This window comes from Rhinopithecus roxellana, chromosome 6 (assembly GCF_007565055.1).
Source record: "Rhinopithecus roxellana isolate Shanxi Qingling chromosome 6, ASM756505v1, whole genome shotgun sequence".
Lineage (NCBI taxonomy): Eukaryota > Metazoa > Chordata > Mammalia > Primates > Cercopithecidae > Rhinopithecus > Rhinopithecus roxellana.
Window position 1 is genome coordinate 143729070 of NC_044554.1, and position 19026 is coordinate 143748095.

The 19026-nt window shown below is 34.5% G+C and overlaps 1 protein-coding gene across 8 annotated transcripts in view; it reads right to left on the reverse strand.

The window, feature by feature from the left end:
- Positions 1-3318: 3318 nt before the first annotated feature.
- Positions 3319-19026, reverse strand: part of SNX13 (sorting nexin 13) — a 157096-nt gene continuing 141388 nt past the window's right edge. For 3 of the 8 annotated variants that reach the window (XM_030932568.1, XM_030932569.1, XM_030932574.1), the window contains 4 exons: positions 17941-18086; positions 17621-17689; positions 15668-15780; positions 10559-13124 (listed from right to left, as the gene is read on the reverse strand). In XM_030932568.1, coding sequence (XP_030788428.1) covers positions 12877-13124; positions 15668-15780; positions 17621-17689; positions 17941-18086 — 576 coding nt within the window. In that variant the 3' untranslated portion in view covers positions 10559-12876. Of the gene's footprint in view, positions 13125-15667; positions 15781-17589; positions 17690-17940; positions 18087-19026 lie in introns of all 8 variants that reach the window. The other 5 variants (XM_030932571.1, XM_030932572.1, XR_004057995.1 and 2 more) reach the window with 4 other exon arrangements.

Genomic DNA, 19026 nt, shown 5'->3' on the forward strand with positions numbered 1-19026 from the left:
AAAGGAGTATCTTTCCAACAATTAGTCTTCAGCAGAGGGAATTAATTAGTGAATTCCTTAAAAGCTGTTTTCTATGCACCAAATTCAGACAAGTGGAGTTTTGGTGGGATGTACTTCTGTTGTAATAGGAACCCAGACCTGGTGTCTAATCGTCAAGATATTATTAATTGCATGATTGTAAGTATCATTTAAACAGACTCCTCAGAGGGAACTCCTAATTCTATCGCAAATATTTCCTATGTAAAATGGAAATAACTATCGCTTACTCATATATGTATACTCAGAACTTCTGAATGGTATTTCTGGGTTTTAAGACATGCATTTGAAAATTATCTTGATTTCCTTCTCCCAAAGGATGATTTTGCTTTTCCTGTTGCCCTTGTAACATCTATTGGACAGGAGTCTGCCATACTTGGGCTGCTGGCCATGACTATGACATCTCTCCATTAGAAATCTCCTTGCTTGTGATGTTCTAGGAGAGAATCAGTGGCAGGCATCCATATTCCATACCATAAAGCACTGCCATGGCTGATGGGACAAAGAATGGCTCCTGATCCAAAGATGACTTCTGAGGTGCTCCATACTGAAATCTCCACCCAACAGAAATGCCCTAAGCTGGATGTTGACTGGGTAAATCAATCAAATCCTCTCTCCTGGATTGAGTACAAAGAGAAAAAGCAATGAAAAAAAATCCAGAAATGTAGGACACCACTAAGAGAATATCTGGGTAACGGAGTCCCAGAAAAAGTAAAGGAACCAAAAACAAGAAATAGGTAAAGATAATTTTCCAAAAATAATAAAAGACACAATACTGTAGACCCAAGAAACACAATTGTGAGAAAGATGAAAATACACATGTGCACAGGAGCATGTGCTTATGGACACACACACTCCCCTAGACACATCATAGTCAAACTATAGTAAAACAAGGATTATTGAAGGCACCTAAAAAATTAGAAGAATAGAAAAAAAGGTGCAATACATACAAAAAAAGAGAAAAGAATTACAGCAGACTTCTCTAACAAAACCAAGCAAGGCAAGCATGGAGTCATAATTTTCAAAAATCATTAAGACTATTTTTAAGTACAGTTTTAGATTTACAGAATAATTGAGAGATAGTACAGAGTTCCATATATCTAAACCATCTAAACCATCCCCCTCCTCATTCCCCATCCTCAGTTTTTCCTGTAATTAAAATCTTGCATCAATGTGATACATTTGTTATAACTGCTTATTAATGCAATTATAATAATTACATAATATAATGATTGCATTATTAGTAACTATAGTCCATCGTCTACACTAAGGTTTATTCTCTGTATTGTACAGTTCTATGGGTTTTGACACAAGCCCTAATGACATGTATCCACCATTTTGATTTCATTCAGAATAGTTTTCCCCCATCTCTCCCTTCTCTTTTCCCAAGTCCCTGCAACCACTGACCTTTTTACAGTTATATGGAGTGGCATACACCAAGTAATGAAAAAAAGTATAGTCAACACAGAATTCTATGCATAGTGAAAATACTGTTCAAAAATGAAGGTGAAATAAAAACTTATAGGCAACAAAAACTGAGAGAAGTCAAAGGCAGCAGACATGTGCCACACTGAACGTTAAATTAAAAATTTTTCTGGTAGGAGTATTATTACCAGATAGAAACTTGGATCTGCACAAAGAAATAAAAAGCACTGGAAATGGTAAGAATAAATGTAAATATAAAAGGTACTTTTCTTGTTTTTAATCACTTTTAAGAGATGTTTGACTAACATAAAATAAATAAGCTTATTATAGGGCTTATAGAAATATACTGTTATAAGACTCTTCAGCTATAAATAAAGCTGTGTAATATTATTTTAAGGCAGCTGTGGTGAATTAAAGTTGTATATTTCAGATCTCAGAGAAACCACTCATTTTAAAAAGAAAGTAAAATTAATAACAACCCACTAGAGAAGATAAAATGGAATCATAAAAAATATTCAATACAAAAAAGATTAAAAGGGGATAAAGAATAAATGGGACAAATATAAAGCAGTTACAGCAAGACAAATTTAAATTTGACCATATCAATAATTAAAAACAAATGGTTTAACTACATTTAACACATTAAAATGACCACATTTAATACATTACATTAATATAAAGTAAAAGGCAGAGATTTTTTTAAAACAAAAAAAGCAGCCGACTCTGTCTTGTCAACAAAAATACCTGTTAAAACAAGAGTCAACACACTACAACCCACTGGCTAACTCTAGCCGCACATATTTTTTTTAAGACCTTAAAGCAAAGAATGGCTTTACATATGTGACCTATAGTGTCTAAAATATTAGCTATCTGCCATTTACGGAAAACGTTCGCCACCCGTTTCTAAACAATAAAGACACAAAGAGCTTAAAAGTAAAAGAAACAAAATGATATACTATTCAAACACTAAAGAAAGCTGGAGTGGCTTTATAAATATCAGATGAAGCAGATTTCAAAATAAAGAATATTACCAGGGATAAAGAACAGTAAGCAATGATAAATTGCTCAATTCATCATATAGACATAAATCTCTTATATATGTATACACCTAAGAACAAAGCTTCAAAAACATGACGCAAAATCTGACAGAAATAAAAGGAAACATAGAATTATAATTTTAGTGGGAGACATCAGTATTCATCTTTCAGTAACTGAAAGACCAAAAAAAAAAAAAAAGTTGGTAACGATATTAGTCTTAAATAGCACAATCAACCAGCTTGATGTAACTAACAATCACTGAACACTCTCCCCAATAACAAGCAGAATATATATTCTTTTGACAAGACAGATCATATTCTAGGCTACAAAACAAACCTCAACACATTTCAAATAAATCACATTAAGTGTGTTCTCCAACTAAAAAGGAATTAAACTAGAAATCAATAGAAAAATATGAAAAAAAATCAAAATATTTAGAAATTAAACAACACATTTCTAACCCATAGGACAAAGAAGAAATCAAATAGAAAAAGAATAACTTCTGAATTAAACTCTACTGAGCTTTACTGTCCAGAGTTCTTATTGGGGATTCACTACACAGGCACAACTGATTAGCCAGGTGACTGAATCCAATCTCAACTCTTTCTCCCCTCCTTAGAGGTCAGCTGGCTCAAAATCCCAACACTCTAATCACAGGTTAAATTTTCTGGGGACCAGCCTCCATCCTGAGTCATCTCATCTTGTTAGCATAAACTTGGGTAATCCAAGGGGCTCATGAATCAAACACATTCCTATTACGAGGGAAATTCCAAGGATTTACAGTCTCCCAAGAATGAAAGAAAAAGCCCAAATTCTTTATTATGCAACAATGTTTATAGAAGCTTTATTAATAATCACCCAAATCTTGAAATAATCCAACTGTCCTTAAACTGGCAAATGGATAAAATTGTGGTAGATCCATACAATGAAATATTAACAATAAAAGAAACTATTGATACAAGCAATAACATAGATGAATTCAAGCATATGACCATTTTTTACACAGACACTGTAAATGGAATAACTACCAATACAGCATCATCTTATGATCTGTAGCATCAGAGAAACAAATGCTTTTTTATAAAGCCGTAATTTAGTTCAGTGTTTCACAGCCTTAGTGCTCTTGACATTTTGGACCATATAGTTCTTTACCGTGGGGAGCTATAGGATATTTAGCCTCATCTCTGGCCTCCATCCACAAAGTCACCAGTTGCAACGTCCCAGTTGTGACCATCAAAAATGTCTCCAAACATTATCAAATGTTCCATGACTGGTGAAATTACCCCCAGTTGAAAACTACTAATTTAGTTAAACACTTTTTTTTTATATCTTTATGATCTTAAATGTTTTGTGGAAACAAAAATCTTACCTGATCTATTAAATCAGTGCATAAAATTTATGGCATTCAAATTACGCTTTCCATAGAAAAACATATCAAAATTTTACATAAATTACAAACTTCAGAGTAATATTATCTTTTCACATCAAGGCAAAGACATACAGTTGACTTACATAAAAATTATTAACTTGTCTAAATTGTCCAAGTATTCACTTTGTTTAGTATTATTACCTGATGTTTTCCCACCATTTACATAACAAATAATAAAAACCTCACGTTTTTTAGAGCTGAGTAATTTTTGTTGATACATACTTGTACATATTTATGGAACATACGTGATACTTTACATGCATAGATTCTGTAATATCAGGTCGGTATTTGGACATCCAACACCACAAGTATTTATCATTTCTATGTGCTGAGAACATTTCAAGTCCTTACATCTACCTATTGTGAAATGTACAATACATTGTTGTTAAGTATAGTTACCCTACTCTACTACAAATTATAACTTATTCATTCTAAATGTATGTTTTTGCCCATTAACCAACCTTTCTTCATTGTCTCCCCCCAACACCCTCCCCACTGACATTCTTCCTAGCCTTTTATAACAATCATTCTACTTTTTACCTCCATGAAATCTACTTTTTTAGCTCCCACATATGAGTTGGGGGGCATATAACAGCTTTCTGTGGCTGGTTTATTTCACTTCATGACCTCCAGCTCCATCCATGTTGCTCCAAATTACGTGATTTCATTCTTTCTTATGGCCAAATAGTATTTCATTGTGTAAATATACTACATTTTCTTTATCCATTTATCCATTGGTGGACACTTAGGCTGATTCCTTATCTTTGCTATTGTAAAAAGTGTTGTATAAACATGGCAGTACATGCATCCCTTGGATATATTGATTTCCTTTCCTTTGAATAAGTACCCAGTAGTGGAACTGCTGGATCATATGTTAGTTTTATTAGTTTTTTTGAGAAATTTCCACACTGTTTTTCCATAATGGTTATATTAATTTACATTTCCATCAACAGTGTATGAGAGTTCACTTTTCTATGTATTCTTCCCAGAATCTTGTTATTTTCTGTCTTTTCAATAACGGTCATTCTAACTAAGGTAAGATGACATATCATGGTTTTGATTTGCATTTCCCTGATTAGTGATAATAAGCACTTTTTCATACACCTGTTGATTTGTATGCTTTCTTTTGAAAAATGTCTATTTAGATCCTTTGCCCACTTCTTAATGGGATTAAAGACCTCTTAGTTAAAAATACTGATAGTCTTAGGTTGTTTCCTGTTATTTGATAACATATGCATACATTTGTTTCTTGTAATCTAGCAATCAAGGCCATTAAATCATCACTAACTTCTTCTACCCACCTCAACTATTTGAAATTCCTTAAAAAACCAGTAAACTTTACTTTTTTTTTTTTTTTTACTTTCTCTCTGAAAATTATTCGGTTCTTACACAAGTTTTACTTTGTCCGTTTATGCCAATCGAAACAGGAGCTTGTGTTAAGCTGTTCTCGCATTGCTACAAATGAGTATCTGAGACAGAGTAATTTATATAGACAAAAGGTTTAATTGGCTCATGGATCTGCGGGCTATTCAAGCCAGCATCTGCTCAGCTTCTGGGGAGGTCTCAGGGGACTTTTACTCACGGCAGAAGGTGAAGCAGGAGCAGGATTGTCAAGCAGGAGCAAGAGAGAGGAGGGGGAGGCACCACACACCTTTTAAACAACCAGGTCTCACATGAACTTATTCATCATCATGCCATTCATGAAGGATACACCTCCATGATCCAAACATCTTCCACCATGCCCCACCTCCAACACTGGGGCAACATGAGATTTGGAGGGGACACAGAGCTCCATTAAATTTAAGACATTAAAATCTAATTTAGTACTTATCTCTGGAGAGAAGCAAAGGCATGCAAGTTTATCAACAAACATATTTAGAAAATATTGTATAACTCATGATAAAATACTTTTATCTAACATTTGGGCAAACTAGTGTACCTGGAGAAGTTTAGTGCCAAATTTCTTTCCATTTTAGTATTTATGTGTATATGTTTCGTTTTTAAACACAAAACTTTCTCAGACCATCTGATTTGTGTTTGATTCATTTTATTTTATGGGACATTTTTTCTTTTTTAAAGAAAGGATAAAGAAAACTGCAAGCTACTCAACACCCTCTAGGTTGCTTAGGAGGTCACGAATCTTCAGAAAAGCCAGAAGTAATTTTCCCATTCAGTCTGCTGTCTCATTCCATTACACTTACATAGTCATTAATATTTTTAGAGGAAAATTCTTAAATCTGAAGTCTTTACAACTATGTAAAACTAATTTCAATTTTTTTACTTAAATCCCTCCATCACTCCCTCATATTTGATGGTTAATCTGTATTTTTAAATTAGATATCACCAGTAGTGCATAGAAATGATAAATTTTTATGTCTAATTAATATCCATAATTTCCAGAAGTTGAGAGACCATAAAGTGGGTAAATGCCAGCTGCAAATACAAGAAATGTTACAAGTATAAACATCTGTAAAAAGCTTTTACAAGGAGAAGTCTTTTTTTTATTTACACACACACACTTTACAAGAAGTCTTTTATTTACACACACACAGAACTAGCAGCCTAAATTTTATAACTTCATCCCTCTTAATCAAAAATAAACAATGAAACTCACCAACTTATTGGAGGAGGGAGATCAGAGACACAAAGCATAGCTGGAAGATAGCTTGCTTTCCAGCAAGCATGAAAACTATTTTCTTGAATACTTTTAAATCTCATACTACTGTATAAATAAGACAAGGAACATGCCCAAGAAAGGGAGTTCTCTGGGCTTCTCAGTACAGGGGACCTTAACCTAATGGGCTAGAAAAAGAGAAAGGGAGGTCGAATTCCTTCCTTACAGCCAGACCCTGCAACACAGGTTCCAAGGGTCTAAGACCCCTGCCCTGGCTGATGCTCCCCAACTCCCCCTCAACAGGACCCTAAGCCCACCGCACAGTTGAGCTGGACCAAGCTGAGGAGTTGCTGGAGCAGCAGCTGGAGCTGAATCAGGCCCTGCTGGAAGGGCAGGAGGGAGTCAGGGCTGAAGCCCTGGTGCTCAAGGTCCAGAAGCTGAAGAAACAGATAAAGAGGCACAGATAGAGTCTGGGAGGAGACACCAAAGCTTTCCACCAGTGCCCACAGCATGCTCTATCCCTGGAAATACTGGGAACCAACTCCCAGGAGACCCGGGACCAGAAACATCTCAGTCTCTTTCAGGCCAGATAAAGCAGAAGAGACCCCCACACAGGGCCGGCAATTGGTAGGTAGTGGGGAAGCCAGGACTCTGCAGTCTTAGTCCTATTGCCCCTTGACCTCGCAGCAGGGCACCCAGGCCTTACAGTTTACCCTGGACCATGCCCTAAAATAACCTCACCCCAAATACAGTAAAACAAGAGAGCACCCACACATTGAAAAATAATAATAAAATAAATAAGACAAGGAACATGAAGGATTCTGCCACTGGCAGAAGAAACTGATCTAGGCTGCAACATGAACAACGTAATCATACAGGAGAGACAAGATATTGGCCTGACCGAGATGCCAGTTGATATCAAGAGTCTTGAAGACATGAAGACAATCAAGAAAGATAAATAGCTGCTTGGCAGAAAATTAGGTCAGACCACAAAAGTCAGCTCCCTAACACTGCTTCCACCAATTGAGAAATAAAGTAGCTATGCACTAATCAAACTCAGAACAAGACTTGACCAAGACCCAGAAAAAGAGCCATGAGAAGGGGAAAGTAGAAAACAGTCAGCAAGTGTAAAGGCTCTAACTGTTGAATGACGTCCATCCCCGGAGGCAAGGTGAGCTTGGATGTAAACAGCCAATGAGGCAAAGCTGGCTCAGGAGGTAAGTCACCTGGGCATCCCAGAGGAACATCCACCTGTCAAAGGAAAACTCAGACAACAGCATTTAGGAAGGGAGTTTACTTGCAAAGAAGGCTGCAGGTGTTTGAGAACTTAAGATTTTAGGAGTGTTCCCATCAATTCCCAAAACTGATAAAAGTGGCTCAGTAACCCTAAACTGTACCAAAAATATGGCATATGTTGACCACAATTTTCTGAGAAAGAAATTCCATAAGGGAATTCCGTTATGTGCCAGGCAGAGAGTGCCTAAATAAACTGCCCTCAATGAAAACCCCAGGCACCAAGTCTCGAATGAGCTTTCCTGGTTGGCAACACTTTACAGGTGTTGTCACAACTCCTTGCTGTGGGAGTTAAGTTGCATCTTATGTGACTCTACTGGGAGAGAACAGTTGGCAGCTGGAGCCTTGTTCCCCCAGACTTCATCCATGCACTTTTTTTTGCTCTTGTTCTATATCCTTCTGCCATAATAAATCTTAGCTGTATGACTATATGCTGAGTTTTGTAAGTCCTCCTAGTCAAATACCAAGGGGAAAACTCCTAATACATAGTTTCATTGTTTCATTTCACTCTTGATGATATGTAAAAGATCATGTTTACCAATTTAAAATATCATCTTCAACACACATCTCACACACTGCATTGGTAAACCCATGGGTTAAGTTTCATTTTCACTCAGCTACTGCAAGTTTTCCTAAGTCAAACATATTACCTGTCATTATATATATGGGTCAATGTCTGGCACAAATATTTTATAAACTAAACTGTATGGCATTTCCTTCTTCCTCTTACATTTTCAAGTTACTATTCTTCTGGTCACATGAGCAAAATCTGTGGAAGTATCTTTCCCGCTTCTCATGAGATGTTCTCTATTATTCCTCACTGAAGTCATTATTCTGGTATTCAGAGCCAAATTCTACTCTTTAATATCTGCTATATAATCAGATGTTAACTTTCCATCTTCACCCTTTTTCCATCTTTCCCTTTTCTTCCAAAGATTGAACTTTCCATTAAAATGGCAGGCAAGAAAAAAATCTTTGTGATCCAAATCCACTGGGTTTTCTGTCCAGTTTACATTCCCTAACTAAAGACACTTCAACTTTTTTTCTCTCCTACTAAAGATTTTCCAAACTACATTCCGTGAGAACATCATCCTCAAGCTGCTCATGACAAAAAGATTCTGAGGTTAAGTTTAGGAAATTAGGTAAGCAAAGTTAAACAGGTTTCTTATAGAAAGTCTCAGAATTTTTGATATAATCATTTGAATTATGAAGGAATATTTTTGCTTTTTGGTTCATATACAGATAGTCCTGTATAAGTTACATAAAAGTATAAAACTTTCCCCTCAGGAACATCTTATAGGGAACAATATTTTACCACATGCATTTTAAGAAATATTATGCCAATCCCTGATGGGCTAGAAGTTATCACATCTGATGCCTTAGAAGTCTACTGAAACAGCTCCAAGGAGGATGCAAATATTTTGACCAATCTACTTTTAGAAAGGAAAAAGTCTAAAATATTAGTCAAAATATGAATTTAAAATGAGATCAAATAAAATGGATTACTAATTATGAATCTTTTCAACTGTGGGAAAAATATCTTATAATTTTATATGACAAGGAAGTATAAAGTTTCTTTAACACTGTGGTGTAAATTATTTGCCCCATAAAAGAAAAAGCTAAATTCAGTCCATTTAAGTCAGTAATCACTCAAGCACTCATCGGCCAACCTGGAACTTGAATTGGTTGATATCTAAAAGAAAAGAAAATACAAACAGACCTAAAAATAAGACTACTGAGCAAGCATCTTAGAAGTAACAAAAATACATTACTACTAAATGAACTCAACAAAAATGTTTGTTAATACTTTATTAGTATTTTCTAATGGACAGAACGCAAACCAAATAAATTTTTTAATCCTTTTAGTTGAATAAAAATAACTGACATTCTGATTGTTGTTTCTTTGTTAAAGAAGGAAAGTACTGATAGAACAGTTAGGCACACAGTTGACACTTACTGTACAATGATATGCACACATTATCTTTTAACAAGTATAATCCTAAAATGTGCTCTTTATATTTTTCCCCTTGTAATACAGGAGCCATGCTCCTATAAGCAAAATTTACTACTAATAAAAGAATTTTCCAAGGAGTGACAAAAAGACTTTTAAAACAAGTCCTTAAATAAAAGGATGCAGCAACAACGGAATGTAAGTTGTTGGATTAAGAAGACAGTTTAAGCTACATCTCAAAAAATTAAAAATTCATTTATCTTACAATTACTCAAATACACATGCATTAAATGAAAATATTGCACAAAATTAAAATTTTAGATTGTGAAATTTATATTATTAATTTTTATAAAAATTGGTACACTTTCTGGTAGCACTTAACTGTTTGATTTTTTTTCCCAAATATCAGCAGCACAAACTCAAAATGAACAAACTGAAATATTCAAGAAAGTTTTTAATGTTTTCTTTTAAAAAAAATTAAGGCTAACCAAGTGCATCCATTGGTCAATGGCACAATTGATTTCAGCAACTATTTGGAATATCCTAATTATAGGAAATGCCCATCTAAGTGATGTATTTAAATAATACAATCAATTTTTTAAGGTGAATAAACTATGATGGTTCCTAGTTTACATGTTACCTGAAAAATCAGAAAACACAAAGAATGATTAATTTTGAAAGTTCTTGCCTAAAGGCACCACTGACTTAAAAAACATTCAAAATCAAATAAGACATAAAGCCTCTTCATGTATATATTCACATATGCAATAAATGCATTAAATGTAGTAACTTTATTAAACATAGTACACTGTACTTGACTTATGGTTAAATATTTTACACACAGCTTGACCAAGTCATTCAAAAAGTTATCTCTAATTTTAGCACGACCACAGCTCTTTCTGATGTAAAAGACAGATGTGCATAGAGAAGATGCACCACCATTTACAAAGACTATCATTTGACATTTTCTGCTTCTGAAATATAAACTCTTTTAAACAAAAATTACTTTAAAAATCCATTTACTCAAATAGTTTTTGGTATGACTGCAGTTATCTTGCAGGGCTCTATTTTGAAAATTTACAGTATTACATGACCTTTCTTTCCCTGGTTGATGGCCAGTGCTCCTCACATCATATAGAAATGCTTTTTCACATGTACACGCTAGGCTCTTACATGAATCATTCCATATACTCTTAGATTTATTCATGTCAAAAATATACTTGAAATGGGCAGGGGCATATATGAAAATCATTGCACTTATGGCCATCCTGATGCTTCCTACAGACATGTTTCACACATCTTCACTTTCAAAGCCTAGGGCTCAGGGAGGGGCCAAGGCAGGGAGACACCCTGAGAAGAAATACTATTTCTTCCACCAGAGCCACTAAGGATCTTTTCTTACTTGCAAGTTGCAATGAAAGGGATTTCATTTTATGTAATTCTGAAGACATGCAACATATGCTGAATATATGCATACTATAAGTATACACAACAGCATTATTAATAAATATGATTATTATAAAGCTTTAAAGAAAGGCTTTATTCTGTTAATAGGCCTCACTTTGAAAGTAGGATCTAAGGGAAAACAAGACAGTGATATCTTGTTCCAATCTTAAAGCTCGCAAGTAACTGGGATACCAATACTCTGTCCCTTTATCTTAAGCACCCAGACTTTCTTTTAATACCAGGATCTTGGCTCAGTGGTCTGATAAGTAGCTTCACTATTTAAGGTTTTAGTGTTAATTATTTTTAAAACAAAAAAAGCTGACACACCGAAACCCTTAGACAATGAAAATATTTAAAACTACGCAGAAATCCTGCATAGAAGGGATATGAAGACTTCTAAGATGGATAAAATGGACAGTGAGAAAACTATAGGAAATACAGAAGCTCCAAAACTAGAGAAAGTATTTTATTTTATTGGTATAAAATTAATTTATGGGTTTAAAGGTATACACTGAGGGGTTTTGCCTACTAGCTTTATTTTGTAGAATTTTACATTATGTGAAATATAAATAAAAGCATATTTTAAAAAATATTATAGTTCTTTTTTCATTTATGTACACTGTCATAGAATTAGGAATTTGTATGTTTACTATGACTAATAATCATTTAATTTGCTATTTCTGCAGTTACCTAAGGCATGTCTAGGCATGTCTAGATCACATAATTAAAAATTATCATATGGTAACTTTCCAGACTACTATTTAAATTTCCATATTTTTAGAAGGACAAAATGTATTTGGCAGTTCTTCCAATAAATTATATCTTCTGTATAATCAGTAATCTGTTAAAGATGAAACTAATAATTTTGAAATTTAAATGAGAGCCACCACATGCTTCTTTTTTGCACAAAGAATGCCAAAAGGAAACACAAAACTGAGTACCATAAGAGCATAACACAGCCCTTAAAGCACACAGAAGAATAAATATTGTTGTATACCAATGAATAACAAATCCAATCAAATTCTGTGTTTGATTGGTTTTATTTTATACTCAGCTTTATTTTATATCACAAAACTGTAATTCAGGTATAAGGTTATTTCACACTTTAAGGGCATTCTGTCTCTTTCCCCAGACCTGAAAGAGATGTTTCAAGGATCATTCACCTGGCTAATTCACAATATATCAAAATGCTGACACAGACCTACAAAATCATTATGCCAAACAAATTCCTCCAAATCGTACACTGCACAGTCTCCAACTGTTAAACAAATTAGCCAATTTATCTCTGAACCATTGTTTTGTGCTTTCCTTAGCTTTCATATATACACTGGCATTTTGTCATTGCTGGAGAATGCTGATTAGTTCGAAATGGAAGAAACCAACGCCATTCTTGCTTGAGATGGGGGCAGTTTTCTCTCAATGTTGCAAAATATGCACCAAATCATTTAAGACACAGAAATCTCTCTTGTTAATGGTGGATTATAGATGAGAATGAGAAGAACCAGACTTATGGATGTATTAATAATCTATTTTGAGACACTAAAAGACTGGTGCAGACACAACAGTATTTGAGTTAAGCCCCAGAAGATCTGTCCATACCATTAGTCCTGGACAAAATGAATACCAGCTTCATAGAGTGGAGTGTCACCTTTTCTGTAAAGAAGGCGCTTGCGTAGTTTGAAGTTTCTGTTTATATTTCTGCATCTGCTTTGACCGTGAATGCAGTTTGTTGAAAAGTTCACGGAATTTATACTGTGGAAATAAGGTTTCTAAAAAGCCTTCCAAGAAGACATAAACCATTCTCCTATTTAATTGGTTATGCTGAAACATTTCAAAAACACGAAGAATACCTTTCCGTGTTGTCTCAGCCCCAATAATGTGCTTCAGTTCATCTAAATGAAGTGGGAGAAAATACACACAATTACTCAAAGGAAACACAAGACCTAAACTCTTAAATGCTCTTAAATTAAGGTATACAGCAGAGTAACTGATAAACAGTAGGTAACCAGTTAATGCATTTCAGCTATGTACTACACCTGAAGCTTAATATGCATCTTTGCATGCATGCATCTATTTATCCACTTATGCAAAAGCTACTGGGAGGGAATATAGCACAGGTGTAAAAGATAAAAAAAAGTCTCAAAGATCCCAAACTACAATTACAAACGTGTCCCTTAATACCCATGTGATACTTACCCACCACCCTGACTCTTTCCTCATCTGAAAAGGAGAATTTATAATAACAAACATCCTTATAACTATAAGGATTTGTAAGTCTTTAATGAGATAATGTGAAAAGTGATCTGTAAACTTTGTAATATTATACAAATATTCTTAGTACGCCTAATGAACAGTAACAAATGCTATAAGGAAACAACCTAATCCATGATGGTGAATAAAGTTTCATTGAACACAGGGAAAAAAAAAACCTAATCCCTGATCTACAAAAACCCCTGGCATAGTAACCATGCCATAAAAATGCTAAAAGTATAAGAATATTTGTAGTGGGGAGACTTCCAGATGTGGTAACAAAGAAAAGTTCCCTTTAAGAAAGTGACAGGTAAAGGAGACTTTCTACTTGGGCAGGATTTTGATAGGTGCAATGAGATGAAGGATTAGCCTTGGTGAAATGGACATGAATGAGCAAATAAGCAGTAACTAGAATAACAAAGCATGTTCAAGAAATGGGGATAGTATAAGTTTGGTTGAATTTTATTTAAATTCAAAGTGAAGAAAGTGAAGAAAATAGAAAACTGATAGTGTTGTGACTAAGAGTGAGCAAATTTGGCATTTATTCATAAATAACACCAAGTTACTACAGAGATTTGATTATGAGACCAACATGTATGATTATTAATTATTCATCATATTCTTAATTATTCATAATTATGAATTATTCATAATATTGATAACATAAATATCATTTTGCTGCTTCGGAAAGAAACATACAATTTCCAAAAAGTCGTTATCTAACTAGGAGTACCAAATAATAAATTTTGAGAATTTACTAAAAAATAGGCAAGGATTATGTATATATAAATTCATATACTTTTATATGTACCCTCACTTCCTTCAGATCTTCACATCACTGTCCTCTTCTCAGTGAGGGCTGCCCTGGCCACCCCATCTAAAGCTGCAACCCATCTGACACTACCTATTCCATTTTTCTGCAGTATCTTCCTCTTTAGTACTTATCACTTATCTAACATACTACATTCCATTTATTTGTTTTGTGTGTTTTTGAGTCCCCCTATTTCTATTGGAAAGTAATGTCCAAGAAAGCAAACATAAGTGCAAAGAACAGCATCTGGCACATAATAACTTTCAATAAATATTTGGTGAATAAAGATTTCTTCCAGCTAGATAACTGAGTCAGTCTATATAGCACAATCAGGTTTACTATAATAGTATATTAAATAATATCTTAAGCAATTGTTTCTTATTTTTCTAAAATGTTATTTCTATAATTTGCTTTTTTTACCAGCAAATGAAACCGTATATAGGTAAGAATTAAAATCATGTGGCAAATTTTTAATTTAATTGACGGAAGAGAAAGCTGGTCATTAAAATTTATGGAGAAAATAGAGTTCTGAATTACAACAAAATTAGAGAATAAATAGGTATTGTGTGATATTAAATAATGCACAAATATGTCTGTTCATTCTCTACATCCAGAATTAAAATACAGAGAAAAGACATGTCGGCATTTTCAAAGATATTCATTAACAAGTGGCAAAACAACCATCACCACCTCCCAGCCACATTAAATTGCTTTTCACATTATATAACTTCTCTGATTGAAAGAAGAAAAACGAGAAAAAGTAAATCTAAGGTAGTGAGATAGCTGTACCCTAATGAAGTAACTAAAATCAGACCAACAAAATGCTACTAAGTATATTTTGTTTGGGATTATATATTAATAAAGATTAATAATCAGCCAATCAGTTGTTTCTATGTAGATGGAGTTTTTGAAATAATTTGTTTTCCTAAGTAGAACAAATATTCTTCCTGAAAAATTCATACCTTATATTTTATTAGCCTGTTCACCTGTCATGTATTTTATTTAACTTAACTCCCAATACGTTTCAAGGCAGCAGAGCGAATGGTTAAAAGCATAAGCTTTCACATCACTTAAAGCCGAGTCAGAATACCAACTGTTGCTTAGTAGCTACAAACATTGGATAGATTATTTAACCTCTCTGAGCTTCTGTTTCCTCACATACAAAGTGGTGATGTTAACAGTCCTTAGCTTTACAGTAGGGTTATGAGGACTGATTAAGAATATATGAGAAATGCCTAGTACAGTGCCTGATATGTATTAAGCCATCAAAAGGTAGTTGTTATAATCAAAAGGCAGTTACACTGGCATGATGAATGCTAAAAATTCAGAAGAATGACAAATTGTAGAGATTTTTAACTACACATGCCCACTCACCTGGCATAATTGCAAGTAATTTCGTTTTTCCTGCTACTCTTGTTCTCATTCGAATACTTTTATCTCTGCATGGAATAGTCTCTGCTAAAATGCCATTTGGCCAAAATGCATCTCTATTTGAGAAGATTAAATAAATTTTGTAAACATTTTCATTTTCTAATGATACAAATTGATAAAATTATTTCAAATTTCTACAGAAAATACAAATGCGAACAGAAAGAAAAAGTTTCAGATTTTTCTTTTATTAATATACAGCTTTAATGATATTCAACAAAGATCAAGTAAGTGTAGGGTTCAATTTTGGGGATTCAAAAAAAACAAACACAAGAAAAAATAAGAGATAAATTATGCACCAATGCAGTTCATAAACACTAATGAAGACAGCAAAATGGGATACGTAGATGACTATATCACAGCCATTTAAACTCAAAGTGGGCATCTGCTGATGGAACATCTCATCCAAATGCAACCCTACAATATCTTGAATTTCAATGCCTTAGAGTTTAACACCAATCTCCTTCAGTTGTGCCATCCCAATCCTCTTATAATTAAGCCTACATAAGACTAAATTCAAAGCCCACAACTTACAGATGGATTGACTTTCACACGTAAAACAACCCATTCTTCTTAACTTTCAGTGGGCTTTACTCCTGTTCCCCAACTCTTGGTCTGAAGGCAGGGATGAGCACAAAAACTAACCTTTCATCTGGGAATTTGGTGCGAGGGTCAGACTCCCCAGAGCTGCTGTTCTTAACTTTACACATTAGAAGCACCTGAGAGCTTTACATGCTCTTAATGTACAGGCCTTTCACTGGATTAAGTCAGACTCCCTGGACATGGGATCCAGGGATTAGTAATTTTTAAAGCTCTACAGGTGATTTCAATGAACAGCCAATGTTGAAAATCACCACTCCAGAGGAACATCATTTACCCACCTGAAACAAAATAAACATGCCAGGGCAGGTTGTCCAAATTTTGGAAACAGTATGGTACAGTGGGAAGAAACTTAGCTTCAGATTAGAGAAACCAGATTCCCCACTTTGTAGCCTGAGAGCCTATTCAACTTCTCTAATCCTCAATTTCCTTCTAACAAAATAGAGACAAAATATCTACTACCTCATAAAATGGCATAAAATCAGAAAGCATACATAAAATACTGTGCACAGTGCCAAGAACTTAAGTTAGTGTTCAATACTGATAGTTCCCTTCTTGCTTCCTTTCCTTCCTTTCAAAATACGTGATACCATGAATTTTTACACATTGGTTATCTTCATTTTTAGAAAAGAGGTTTATTTCTCTACTATCTGTACTTTCCTCAAGGGACTGCATCTTATCTCAGCAATGGGCTGAGTGCTAGGCCCAAAGGAGGGGCTCAGTATTTTTTGTAGAAAGAAATATGAAGTAGAGTATCTCCTTAATTTTTGTTCCCTGTATAGGTTCCAATAGCAAATACAACTGCGGAAAACTAATCCCCAAAACTAGATATTTGATTATAGAACCGCAACATTTTTTTTTTTTTTTTGGAGACGGAGTCTCGCTCTGTCGCCCAGGCTGGAGTGCAGTGGCCGGATCTCAGCTCACTGCAAGCTCCGCCTCCCGGGTTTACGCCATTCTCCTGCCTCAGCCTCCCGAGTAACTGGGACTACAGGCGCCAGCCACCTCGCCCAGCTAGTTTTTTGTATTTTTTAGTAGAGACGGGGTTTCAGCGTTAGCCAGGATGGTCTCGATCTCCTGACCTCGTGATCCGCCCGTCTTGGCCTCCCAAAGTGCTGGGATTACAGGCTTGAGCCACCGCGCCCGGCCTAGTATAATTCTTAGAAGTCTTTTTGCTTATCAATGATAACAAAACCGACTTTATGTCCAGGAAGGAAACAAAAGCAATGAAAGTTAATTTGTGATAACAATGCTAAACTCTGTACTACCTGAAAGAAGTGACTGTGTCTTAAGATATACCTGAAACGTTTCACTGAGTCGGCTACTTGTTCAGGTGAAGTCATCCAATCAACATGGTCAACTATTTTTCTGAAAGTAAAGAAATGTAAATGAGTAAGGTTAAATTTTCAGAAGGTGAAAAAAATAAACATGACTTTCATAGAGCAAGCAACTTAATTTAGATGTAAATTACCCCTGAGAGCAACAGACTGCTTTAACGATGTTCTTAAAAGACCCAGAGAAAAAAATTATCTTACAAAGGTTGAGCAATCTACTTCCAGAAGTAAAAGTTTAATAGCTAAGTAAGATCAGATTAGAAGCAAGGAGGAAAAGAGTGGTACCTATTAATAGTATCACCATATGTAGCTCTAATAAGCTGTTGAAGTAGGTTTTTGATATTCCTTCGCAACCACTGATTTCTTTCTTTTAAGTCGAATACTTCATCCATGAGAAGCAGCATTACTCTAAGTGGAATATTGTCATCCACCTGACAATATATGGGAAGAAATAAGAATAAGTTTGAGTTAGCTATCTACTATGAATGGTTACTTTTGTAGCTTTTACTAAATGACTGGTATTTCACAAGTCAGGGAACAAGTTACATTTTAGCCTTCATAACTTGACATTAAATTCTAATGTAAAAAAAAATTTCTAGCAGTCATTCTGACAGAATACAGAACTTCACAGCCCCACAATAATGAATACATTTTAAGGCTATAGTTTAACATTTTCAAGGCAAAGTAGATTCATGAAGGTCCTAGGAAAAGATAAGTTGGTTCTTACTATTGGCAGAGACTGTATGAGTTTGATAAGGCAAATGCTAGACCCTTTGTCTATTTTCTAATGCATCTTTTTCATAAGAATAAGATATTCTCAACATCTCCATATATTTAATAGAACAAAACATGAACTATACAGAATAATGTATTTTGCTTGGTTAGTAAATTGTATGTATTTATGTACTTTCAGGAAAAAGACGCTGAAGTTCAATCCAGCACACAACTAAATTCACATTACAAAAGGCATAGTTTACTAAATTACTAGAATTTTCTTTTAGCTTTTAACAAATAAAAGTCACTACAGTTTTATTATCGGAGTATACAATCAGTAAGGCAAGAAGGAAGATGATCGGAATGCTCTGATGCAAAAAAATATGTATAAAATAAAAAGCAGGTACAGATTTAGTACCACATATAATTGTTAGTAATTTTATAATTCTTTCATCACTGAGAAACTGTTTCTAATTATTTCCTCGTCAACACTGTAATTTAAATACTGGCAAGAAAGCATGAGCTACACATTTTTCACTGTCATGTTGTAAACATTTCCTTAGTGCACCTTCAATTTTAAAAACTGAAATCAAATAGCTTAATCAAAACCAGTGGGGAGAAGGAAACCCATTTCATCACTGAGACAGAATAAATTCT